The 12,219-nt window shown below is 42.7% G+C and overlaps 1 protein-coding gene across 1 annotated transcript in view; it reads right to left on the bottom strand.

Annotated features, from left to right (window-relative positions):
* The window catches only part of LOC144476025 (uncharacterized), a 67,388-nt gene extending 57,369 nt beyond the window's left edge, over window positions 1-10,019 (bottom strand). The window contains exon 1 of the mRNA XM_078192545.1: window positions 9,675-10,019. Within this exon, the coding sequence (XP_078048671.1) occupies window positions 9,675-9,712 (38 nt within the window). The 5' untranslated portion in view covers window positions 9,713-10,019. The remainder of the gene's footprint in view (window positions 1-9,674) is intronic.
* Between the last annotated feature and the right edge of the window lie 2,200 nt (window positions 10,020-12,219).

Genomic DNA, 12,219 nt, shown 5'->3' with positions numbered 1-12,219 from the left:
GCCAGTCGCATAGTCGCGTGTGAATGCACTTCTAACAACGCGAGCAACGCATCGCGCGTCGCAACGGCCTAATACAACTAGTCGCGCGCGGCTATGGCCTTATTCTTTCTCGCAAAGTGTCACGCTTATCTTGGAGAAGTAGAGAGGACGACCGGTTGCCGAGCTATACTCGTTCCCTTTTCGTTTTTTCTGCATCGGCTGCTCCAGTTAGACGTTAGACAATGCTCGTCTAGCGTAGATCAGACCGTCACGTTTGGTTTTGGCAACGGATAAACACGAAAGTTTGCGTCTTTCTAAACACCGACTCGCATCGATCACTTTTCCCAGGCAGTTTAACAGGTCCAATGCCGAATCGGTCACACGGGCAACACTAATTTTTGATTAGTTTTCAAAATTAAATTTTTGTGTAATACATTCAACTTATTAACATTTTCTACTTTCAGTTTCATTGGACAAATTGCTTAGGTTTTGCAGGAATTTTCGGAGTTGATTTCCGGCACTTGTGATGTATTAAATCAGCAGAATATATCCTATGGTAAATTTAATTTTCTATTTTCGGTTTCATTAATGTACACTAAATTTACCGAATTTTTCTTTTGTTACTTTATAAGTATTATGTATATTGGAATTTGTTCGACTATTTTCTACAAATACTGTTTATAATTTCAACAATTTTAATATGAGAAATGTGGAACCGGTCATTTTAAGAGACTCGGTAGTAGGTTTAGTATGAAATGACTTTGATATAGTAGGAATTTTTGGTATTAATATTCCGTACTCTATACTTATATCAGATCTATCATCTCACTGTCGCGACAGTAATAACCCGATATAACCCGACATGTCGCCGGAATTTACTTCTAGCTTTAGTGGGGCGGCGAACGCGGCAAACATTGATATTTGTGGCTCGATAGTGACTGGAAGTGGCTCGTGGCTACCTAACAATAGATGTTTAATGTCTTTTACTTTTCTAACATAAAAGCGAATAATTTCTATTATTTCTATATTATTTTAAACCGACACAACGTGGGTTAAAACAATCTACAACGATAAAAAAATCAAACACGTATTTTGTTTTCTTGCAATCGATACTTCGTATCATCGAGGAATCATAAATGTCACCAAAAATCGTATGGTTGTGTGTTTTTCATTCATAGTTCTGAGAAATCTTATTTGCAAAAATACAGTTTAAATTGGTTATGCAACTTCAATTTCTTCTAAACTTCTAAAAACTTGCAACTAGTACTAGATGTACTTTGCGTCTTCTATGTAAATGCAGAAAAATCGTCGATTGTTAATAAATTATTTTTAAACTGCTCCCATTATAATTGCGTGCGTATAATCAACTAAACAGGAATCTCGATAACATATAATAGTAACGATCTATCTATATTCAAAGCTGCTTCGCAAATCTCATTCACCTCTTTCATCTCATCTTTGCTTCAGGCTGTAGGAACTCTTGGAAGAATATAAATTATTCTTGTTTCTTTTTCTCATTTCAATGGTTGCTTCGGCGAAGCGATAACCTTTCCCTTCGCGGACTCCTCCCTCTTTTCCGTTTCCGCTGAAAGTTTCGGTAGATCTTAGATATTTTATTAACGCTGAAGTCGGGCTGCGATCTCTTCTCACAAATTAAAATCTACTTTCATACCACTCTCCTGCCTCATTCTGAATTCCTGCGGATCCCGGATATCTTGAGATCTAAGGCACTTAAGATTTTCCAACTCTCGCGAAGATTAAAATTCTCGAACGAAATTTTTACTTTCACGATGCGATCTCAATTCTTCCTCCGAATCGTGCGGCTCTCCAATATTCGCTAATTGTTTTGGTAACTAGGAAAGCGTTCTTCCTAAATTTTAACGAATCCTTACGGTATACTCTTCTGTCGAATTCCAGAGATTCTCAGACACGAAATTTTTCTTTCACGCTATTTCCTTTGAAACGAAGCCTCAAAAGCGCTCATGCATGATTCATTAGCCAGAGGATCTCCGATGTAGGTCGACGCGGACAGCCCGTGCCCCTTCGAAATCCATTGTCATCGAAAAGTAACTGTCCCACCGGACGCCCAGGATAGATACCTACGCATTTCCCGATGTAAAACCATCGCGGCGGAGAGTTCTTTTTTAACCGTTTTCCCATCAGCTGTCCAGGTCCGTGGAATTCGACGTGACACACGATCGGCCCGTGACGATACGCGGCGGAAGCGCGCGCGAAACGAACGTCGATAAATTCCTGGTAATCGCGTTTTCTCGAGAGAAACACTCGGCACCGCCTCGCCAGCCGCTGTTTGTCTTCTTTTCATTGCGCGAAATACCAGCGCCCGTTCGAACGCTCGTATCGGAGGCTCGATCACGGCCAAAGCTGCCTCTGTTAGCTATAGCATCGCGCGAAGAAGACATAAAACAACGGGTCCGTGCGTGGATCGCATTCGAAATCGCCGTCGAACCGATCCACGGTCTGACGAATCGACGATCTAGTTGAACGAAAATCGAGGCAAACGATTTTATTACGTCCATCGGTCGATGTACCTGAAATTATCGGGCTCTTATGGAAATTACTTTACTTTTACTTTATTGAATGATCTTTTAACTTTCAATAATTAAACGATTGCTGCAGAATTTAGACAATGATGAAATTAGAAAGTGGCCGGTTAACTTTAATTCTTGCGAATTCTGTGTGGAACGTTAATAAGAGATTTATAATAGTCATTGAGCGAATACATGATAACGAAAAGAAGTTACTAAATAATAATAGGGTAATACAATATAGCAACAAAATGCTTCGGTTACAGGACCTATCTTTCACGTTTCTTTTTTCATGTAGCAACGCGCATTATGGTTTCTCAGAAACGCATCGAACGTTACTGTTACTACTGTTTTACTGAAAACATGTGGAATACTTTGTTAGCGCGATAATTATAGTTGAAAAACGAGCCTCTGTGCACTGCTCTTAGATATGTTACGACCGAACGCTGCTTCATAAAAATTGCAATATCCTGACATACGGTACCTTTCGGTCGTTAAAATATGCCACGTTCTGTAGGTAATGAGTCATCCAATACAGTGCCACAGTGAAAAACGTGGACGGTTACCAACAGAATTTTAAACATTCAGTCAAGTTGAACTGTGTTGACGTAATTTATTATATACCTTATTAATTATATCCAAAGCACATAACTTCCAAAAAAAGATATGAAAACCACCAGTGATGAAATGACAGACACATAGCTTATCCATCGTTATTGGTTCAGTTTAGTCGTCATTAATTTGATAACTTCCTTAATACAACAAAACAATTTATTTCTTGTATACTTGCGTCTATTTTCATTCCTAAATGTTGCTATCGGAAGAATGTGTTTCGATTTAATTTTGTTTATCTGTTAATAGAAAAATTTAATATGCCTTATTCGATAAATATAAAGTCACTTCTGAGCCGTTCGCATCAAAATAATCAATCTTGATCTTCCACAATCGGGCGCTTTGTAGAATCAGTTTGATGAAGATTTACGACACGTGGTCCAACACTCTACTACTTTCCGGTTTCCACGCGAAAACAGATAATTCACGGTTTGATCGCGTAAACCATTCTGATCGTGCACATTCTGCGAGAGCACCGAGAATCATGTTCGCAAGTTTTGCGATCCGCTATCCGGGAAGGTTTGCCAAAGAATTTCGCGATCGCGAACCAGGATCGTAATCGGATAGCAGCGAGCGAACGCACGCATATCCTGGCAGATGAATTGATTCCGCGTTTCGCTTTTACGCGACGCGTGATGATGCAGCGTTACCGTCGCGCCATTCTCCGCTGATTCGAACACGAAGTTGCACTTCCAATAAAGTAGGGAGGGGTTAAAGATAAGGGAGTCACTGCTATGCCCGAGCCTCTATACCGTATGGGAGTCTTCGTCAAAGGGAATTGGATTTTTTGTCGACGGTAGTAACGCATAGTTCACGGATGACTCACGACGTGTATGAGAAAGTAAAAGCTTAATTAATTATATCGCTCCCTGCCCTCGAGAGGCGCACTGCAGCAAGCATCGCTCGCGTCTACTAGATTCTGTTAGATTAATGCGCAACATAATACACGGATTTTTGGAGAAGTTTAGCGACGCTCGACGAAATTATTACCTTATTTTAGGAATTAATAAAATGTCAGAGCAATCTGATTGTTGGATTTCTTTGGCTTGAGCCATTAAAGACACAGACATATTAATTAAGTGAAATTTGTAATAATTAATTTGAAAACGATTATCAGGATAATCACGATTATTTCTAACAAGATGTGACCTACTTAGTCTTTTTTTCTGAAAATTGTCATGACCTATACAGTACTTTTATGTGGCGAATACATTAATCAAGCTTCTAAAACCTGTATCCGAGAACCAGACCGACAGAAGCCTGTTTTCCATTAGATCATTATCGTAGATCGGAATTACTAGACTGTGGATTAAGCGAGTTTATAGACCTGCCGAGCACATAAAACCTCGCAGAATAAATAATTTCGTCATAACTTAACATAATCTCTGTATAAACATTATACTTAAGTTGAGAACTCAAACTTGTTGAAAATCGTTGAACACGTTATACCTGTTCAAGAATTTAAACATGTCCGTCTCCGAGAGATGGCCGACGAGATTCTGGAAAACGTATTAAACCGATGATTTATAAATTTTAATTATCTCTGACCGTTTAACCTACTGTCAAAACGAAACGCAGATATTCTGTTTAAACACGAAAGTATCGAGTACTTTTCACGTCACATATTTTGAACTACAACATATGAGATAAGTTCGAATGTCCTAGTCTACGCATAGTGCAAACGAACTGTACATTCAGACGAATAGAATTGAACAAAATGATAAAAATATAATCAAAGTATCGAATAAAAATGTACGAAAACTTTCCGATAGATTAAAACTCTACTACTCTTTTCATCGGAAATGTTAAACGATGGGAATTCACTTCAATTCTCGCATACAAAATCGTAATTGCTTATCCGCTAGACACGTGGCAGTGAACTGCCCCATCCCGGTCAATTATATTCGGCATGGTTAGCTCCGAGTACAGCGCAGTAATTCGAAACTGTAACAATCGTGTAATTGGCCAGGTTCACCGAAAGGAACTCGGCGGTCACGAAACCAGAAGCAAAACAGTCGTCGCGGTAGCCGGGTGAACTAAAATCTGGTTCTAGGTTCTAGATTGAACAACCCAGCAATAGAACTCGATCCCGTTTCCCCTACGAGGGGTAACGCGACTGGAATTAATGTCGAATGACTAAGCGGCAGGCCGGCCACCGGAACCAAGGAGCGCGAGCGTTTCGTGTTATCGATAAAGTATTCCTCATGGTTGTCTGTGCGCAACCCTCCGCCATCAATTTCCAATGTCTCTCCTCCTCGTTATATAATCCACGGCCTTTTAGAGAGAGAGAGAGAGAGAGAGAGAGAGAGAGAGCGCCCAGGATTTTAGCGCGTTGCTCGGGGCGGCCAGAGAAGCCGAGCCGAACGCTCGCAGGGCGTGTTCCCTTCTCGCTCGGACGTTCGTGCGAGTAAAACTACGCTCGCGAGTTTTAATGCTGCCCGCGCGATTCTTCTCTTTGTTCACTCTCGCGATTTCCCTCTATCATGTTATCGCGTCCGTTCCAAGGGATTTCTTGTTCGTTAGAGCACTCGAAGACTCCCCAACGACAACGACAACGACGACGACGACGACGACGACGATAGCGCGGCTCCTCCCACCGAGCGTGTTCCTTTTATTTTCAATTTGCAAAAATTGCCCGGACTCTTTCTCAATCTAGTGAATCTGTTATCCACGGTCCAGCGGATCGATACGAGCTCGCTCTTCACGGCAGTCGTTGAAACTTTTGTGTAAGCGGTGAATAGACCCGTTGGCGAACTTCGTAGCCCAATTTTTTACTATTTTTGTTTCTTCAAATCCGCTTTAGATTTTGTTACAATAGGGATCCAGTTCGACCGCAACTGTTCGTTGAAAAGGCTCTTGAAAGTTTTAAGTGCGGATTTGTCTGTGGCGAAGAGGCTCCGAGGATGAAATTGATGAGGGCCGACTTCGTAGCACAGTTTTGAGAACCTTCGAGGTATAGTGAACTTATCGATGCTACACTGGATCGATCGTTTCTGATTAGTTGGCCGCGCCGCGACTCTTACCGCGCATAAAGTGCATTCATTTATTGCGTACAGACTTGGTATTTTATGATTTAAAAAAGTTTAACTGAACTGCACTATCGACTGTAATATTTTTTACTCGATGAATCCATTTGCTAGAACAAGCTTGTCTAACATCGTATTGAAATTATGAGAAATTAGGTTAATTAACAATAAAAAACAACATGAACTATGGAACAATTCAAGATGTTATCATTTTTGCTTTTTGATACTCTAATAGCAATTATTGCATTGCTGACATTCTATATATTTCTAATTTGTAAGTACAATCAAAGATATCCAGAATGGAAGTGCAAGATAGAAATTGTGTGCATTACCTGCAACATGTAAGAGCATAATTTTCCTAATAATTTTAACGAGTTAAACACAGTTCAATAGTATTTTTGAATACTTTAAATGTTTTCACTGTTTCGAATTTGATTTACGCAGTTTTATCATGAATCCAGAAAATCCCTGGTCTAATTAAAACTACTTTTCATTTCTTTCACAACATAGAAGGTTTAAAATCATAATGTCACATCAAAAGATTTCAAATTACAGTTACTTACATTTATTTACTGATACATGTTTCACTAGTGTCAGCCTTTGCTGCAAACAAAGCCACACACGAAGCAAACAGAATTTTGATCATACGTATCTCTGGATTCGCCTACAAGAATGTAAGCTGGCACGAAGTTCCACAATCCGCTAATTATACACTAAAACGATGGTCGCAATATAGCTTAATTATCCGATTTTATTGCCAGTGAAACAAAAACCATTAGCAAAACAAGTTTCGTTTTAGATTCCGTTCTTGCACATTTGGTACCCAAGGACGAGAATTTCCATGGATGTCTGCAGCATGATAGTTAAATACAAAGATACAGTAATCTCGTGCAAGTTACACGTAACACGGAACATAACTTTCATAATGGGGGAACGGAAAAATGGTGGGAATCCGTAATAAAAAGTAAACTCCAATGAAATGTGGCATGGTTATCTCAAAAGAAACCCGATAACCTGAGACATACGGGTTCCAGCGGGTTTATTCGTAATGATTTTTCATGGCCTTCGATAAATCGAGTGCGTCATTCTGATATTCAAATGAGCCAGGGACACCGACCGCGAAGATAGGCACGAAGAGACAGCGAGGGGGAGCAAGGGAGAGATCGACAGAGGGAGATGGAGAGAGGGGGGACAGAGAGAATGAAAGAGAGTGAGAGAGGGAAGAGAAATAGAGAATGACTGCACTCGGGTCCTTTCGTTACGGAGCGGAGCCGCGGTCAATGGCTGCGGTATCCGCAGGTTCAAGGAAAGCGGGCTGGTCCGATTCGACACCGTGTCGTTCAGGGGGAGCTGAACAGGTGACGCGCTTGTGAAAATGCAGGTTAATAGAATACCGTCTAGAAAAGTCTCGGGTATTACCGGACACGCGTCCTCCTATCCTGAAACGTTCCACAACGTTCGAAAACATTCCTCTCGGTCTGCCATCTACCAGCCATTCTACAGAGAGTGTTCTCGCGTAAACAATAAATATTCTATACCTGTCTTATTCTTCGTAGATTTGCTTTACCGAGAATTCTCTTTTGCCAAGGAGAATTAGGGCTTCAATTCTTTTCTGACTAACATTGTAAAAAGAGTGGTCTGTCGCATGTCTTCAACACATTGACTGTCACGGCAACAGCCGAAAAAATACCATAAAACTATTTTATTTAGATAGCGTGAAAAATCATTTCTAAATCCGAGCAAGCAATTCTGTCATCCACATGCGGGTGACACGGCAGTCAAAGTTTTGTGGAACCATCATTTTTGAAAAGGGTAACTCCCGAAATAGTCGAGACGTCTGTGCCGTTTTTAGATCTAAATGCTAGAAATTTTGTGGAAGAGAGCAACACTTTCTTCCTAAAATCAATTTCTATCATTGGAGCGCTGTTTAGTTAGTTGTGTCTACGTGTAAGTTGAGCGTATCGCGAAGAGAACCAGTTATGACACGGAACGGTAGCAATAAATAACACCCGTTGGTGTGTTAGTATATAATAAGCTCGTGTTTACAACCTTGGATTAATATTTCTGCATGTAGGAAGCAGATCGCAAAATGACGCAAAAATTTTACACCGAGAAAATAGATTTTACGACTTACATATTTATGTTGATTAGACATTTCTTACTACATTTCTGAAGTACCATAAAATCTTGGACACCTGTTTTCATATCCAGCATGTAAACTCCATTTTAAAGGAAAGGCCCGATAATCGTTGAATATACTTGTCTCTAATTAGCCTACATCGTGTTCAGATGAAAGTTGTGTCGTTAACCCAAAACCGCGTCAAATATTGAATCATCCCAAAACATGGATCAATACTTTGGAGCAGCGGACGGTGCTGATAAATTGAACGGCGAAACGAGCACTGTTTGCGAACGCTGAATAAATTGTCTCCGTGCATCGTGAAACTCATCGTCAACAACAACCGATCAATCCTCATTCAGGGGAAGAGCGCAGAGCGCTCCGAAATTTGGGCTGCGCGGCGCGGCGCGGGGCGGCGCGGCGTTGCAGATGGAAACGCCTGGCGCGATGAGGATCGAGCGGTCAAGGATGCCGGCCGGTCTTGGAAACGGGGACGATAACCGCAGAACACGAAATCGTACCCTAGAAGCCAATTGTTTCGTAGCAAGCGGGCGCCTATTGCCGCAACGAATCTCATTGTGTCAGCTCTTTCACAAGCGTGCAAACGTGTTCGGAACGCAATTCGCACCCGAGTAATTCCGGCGTCCTCCCGTGACCCGAAGATTCGATCGACATCGAAGCTACCAGGTGCAAACGGTGCCTGCCGCTCGGCCCATCAAGGAAAACGAACAGAAAGGTAATTTGATTTAAAAGCGATTCTACCGCAAACGACCCTGAAACGTTTCAACAAAGCGCGGCGGTCGCGTTTTGATCGCGCTTTTTAACGGTTCTCGTGCAGACGCGAGGACAGTGCGGAGAGAGAGAGAGAGAGAGAGAGAGAGAGAGAGAAAGAGAGAGAGAGAGAGAGCCGGCCGATTACACGGGAGCAATTTTGAAAGCCGTGAAATCGATTCGGGCCACAGGAAGTGGCCGCCGGGTTTCTTTGCCGGCGCGCCGTTCCGTGAACAAACATTCGATAAAAACGGGACGCGAGAGGAGGTGTGTATCTCCACCCGGTCATCGCGTCGGAGCCGATCGGGCACGGTGCACTAGCCCTTCGGAGCTACCGCGACATCGACGTTCCCCGCACGATGCAGGAACTCCGAGGTGGTCCGCTGCATAGCAACAAACCGGCCGATCGATCGAAACTCGCGAGCGTTTTCGAGCGAGTTTTTGGAGTGCCGGACCGGGAATGAGAAAACAGTGTTCTCACGAGGTGTGCGCGGTCGGAGGACCGAGGACCGAGGACCGAGGACAGAGGACAGAGGACGAAGGGTGCGCGGGCAAGGAGGAGCAGCCTACGGGGGTCTCAAGGGAGAGGAGTATCGATCTTAAAAGGTTTTGTTCCCATACCGGTGCATGAAGGCGGCAGTCGACATGTTATTATCCATGGGGTGGTTCCATAAATCGCAGCCCCTCTGCGGCAACCCGGCCTTTCAACACTCGCCCGTTTTCCCGCCGTGATCCTCGACCCGCCGTCACCCTTTTCCACGCGGAAAACGCACAAACAGGCCGCGATTCCACCTCGCCCGGCGGCGACCCTGCGACTTTCCTCCGCCGATCCCGGAGCACCCGTGCGAACCTAGAGCGACGATGCCCAACGACCGTGCATCGGCCGACCCGTGGGAGGAATATACCCGCGGAACCCGTCCGTGGATGCCGACAACCGTTCGCCAACACCTGCACAACTTGGCAGGTTGAAACCGACGGCTGAACTGAAGTCAGAATGCGCATTCGTCGGTTTCCATGGTAGTGGCCCGATGATGATGGTGGTGGAGTAGGCTGGTGGTGGTGGTGGCGGTGGGAACGTGGTAGTGGTGACGGTGCAAGGGACTTTCGCTGTGGCGGCGGCGGTGGTGGTGCCGGTGCCGGTGCTGTCTATCGCTGGTGGTGGTGTCCGTGGAGGTGGTGGTGCACTGGAGGAGCTCCGGTAGCTACGAGCCATGGTGGGGATTGACAGAACAGACGGTCTACCCGGCTTTGGCGCGTTCACAACCAGGTGCTGCCAGGGAACCTAAGGTTCCATTCACATGCACCGGTCGATGAGCTGCTTCTCGAGATCGATCACGAACGCCCTTGTGTACGTGTGCAACAGCCCTCGCGATTTTTTCATGTTTTTCTTAACAAATCCCGAGGAACTTTCTGCCATTCGGATTGATTGCGCAGCTAGGGCGTGGCACGATTTTCGAGTGGAGTCGCTCTGGTGGGGAGGCATTGTCGGTTCAGATTTGTCGACGAAACGTTTGCCCAAACGTTGTTCTACGAGATTCGATCGTCGTTTCCCATTAACAACAATTTTCGAAATCTTTTGTATTTTAAAACTATACTAACATCTAGTTTCTTTGATAATGCAACAGTAATGAATTTTGAAGTACTAGTATAGTTAAAAATTAGTGTCACCCATGCGTGACTGACGTGACACTCAACCCCCTTCGGTTCATCATGCTCAAATATTGATGGCAAATCAAATATTTGTTTAATTCGAGTGTTTAGATTTTCATATGACACGTATTAGGCTTATGTTTCCCTCTTCTTCGTAATAACTGCATTTTCACACCATTTTCTATACTGTTAACTGCTGTTTATTCTTGTATATTGTATCATTTTCTTTGAATCACTCAGTTTAGAAATTGTTGAACAAATACTTGAGTTTGTCACAGTTTTCTACTTTAATCCTTGGAAGACGAATGGTTTTCGATAAAAGAGACAAATTCAGAGTCTTTTCGACTCATAACAAAGTTTGTGTCGTTCGAAAATGGTGTCTTATCGTTCACGGGTCAACATGACCCTGCATTCGTCGTGCAAGGATTAAAACGGTCGGACTTTTTGCGTTTTATATCCACATGTCTGCAAAATTATAATCATTGATTTATTCTATAAACGCGGCAGTGTATTCATTTAACGTTTTCTCTTTGAAATTGAAACACTTTCATGATTTCATTGAATTCCTCTTTTACGGAGATTAAACTGATCTCGTGGCGCTATTAATCTTTTAACATACCCTCCAATTTAAAAGCACTTTATTAATATGGGAATGTGACGAAAAAAGGGCTGCTCCCGACAAAGTACACTAATCAAATTAAAATGACTCGTTACAAGCACATTCCAATTTTCAGCCTTCTGCTAAATGTAATTTTCACTAAATAAAATAAATCCAACCTCTGATACATTTTTCAGTGTAGTCTAGGGAATTGGAATACGTACGAAATAAATTAATACAATTTTTAGTTTCCTCTTGAAGGCATAAAAAACAAATAGAGAATCGAGGAAGAAAACTTCAAGCCGAATAAACCTGAAGTCGCGAAAATAACAAAACATTCTAATTATTTGAACGGTCTCTATTTAATTTTTTGTGTCGTAGTTGTTCATTTAACTCACATGTTGTTTCAAAAACAGAAAACATCGGTTTCAACGACAGCAAATAATATATTTGAATACAAGAAAGGATATTTACTCTGGCAGTGGTTCTTGATTAATTAATTTCAATGCTATTAACAACGTTCCCATTTGAATAGCAGGACATTATTAAGATTCATAGCAGCGATATGTCTCATCGCGATCATTGACTTTTTTCTTTCCTTTCACTTTTTTTCCGCCTCATCGTTGTCTCTCGTTTTGGCGACAAGACGCGCGAACGCGAGCGTACGAGCACTGAACTTTAATAACTTTCTTGTAGGCGTCGGACGCGGTTACAGCATCGCGATGCAGCGAAACCAAGCAAATATGTTTTCCTCCCGGCGTGTCTGCCATCTATCATGTAATCAGTTATAAAACGATCCGCCCTTTTCCTCTGGCTTTTCACCTGTGCGGTAACCTGGCCGAGCGTGAGCCAACACTTCGCGCACCGTGCCGATACGCCCGTCAAATCTGTAAACGAATCTCCGCGCAGGTTGCTTCC

This window comes from Augochlora pura, chromosome 10 (assembly GCF_028453695.1).
Source record: "Augochlora pura isolate Apur16 chromosome 10, APUR_v2.2.1, whole genome shotgun sequence".
Lineage (NCBI taxonomy): Eukaryota > Metazoa > Arthropoda > Insecta > Hymenoptera > Halictidae > Augochlora > Augochlora pura.
The sequence above is the reverse complement of the archived record's forward strand: the minus strand, read 5'-3'. Positions and strand labels throughout refer to the sequence as shown.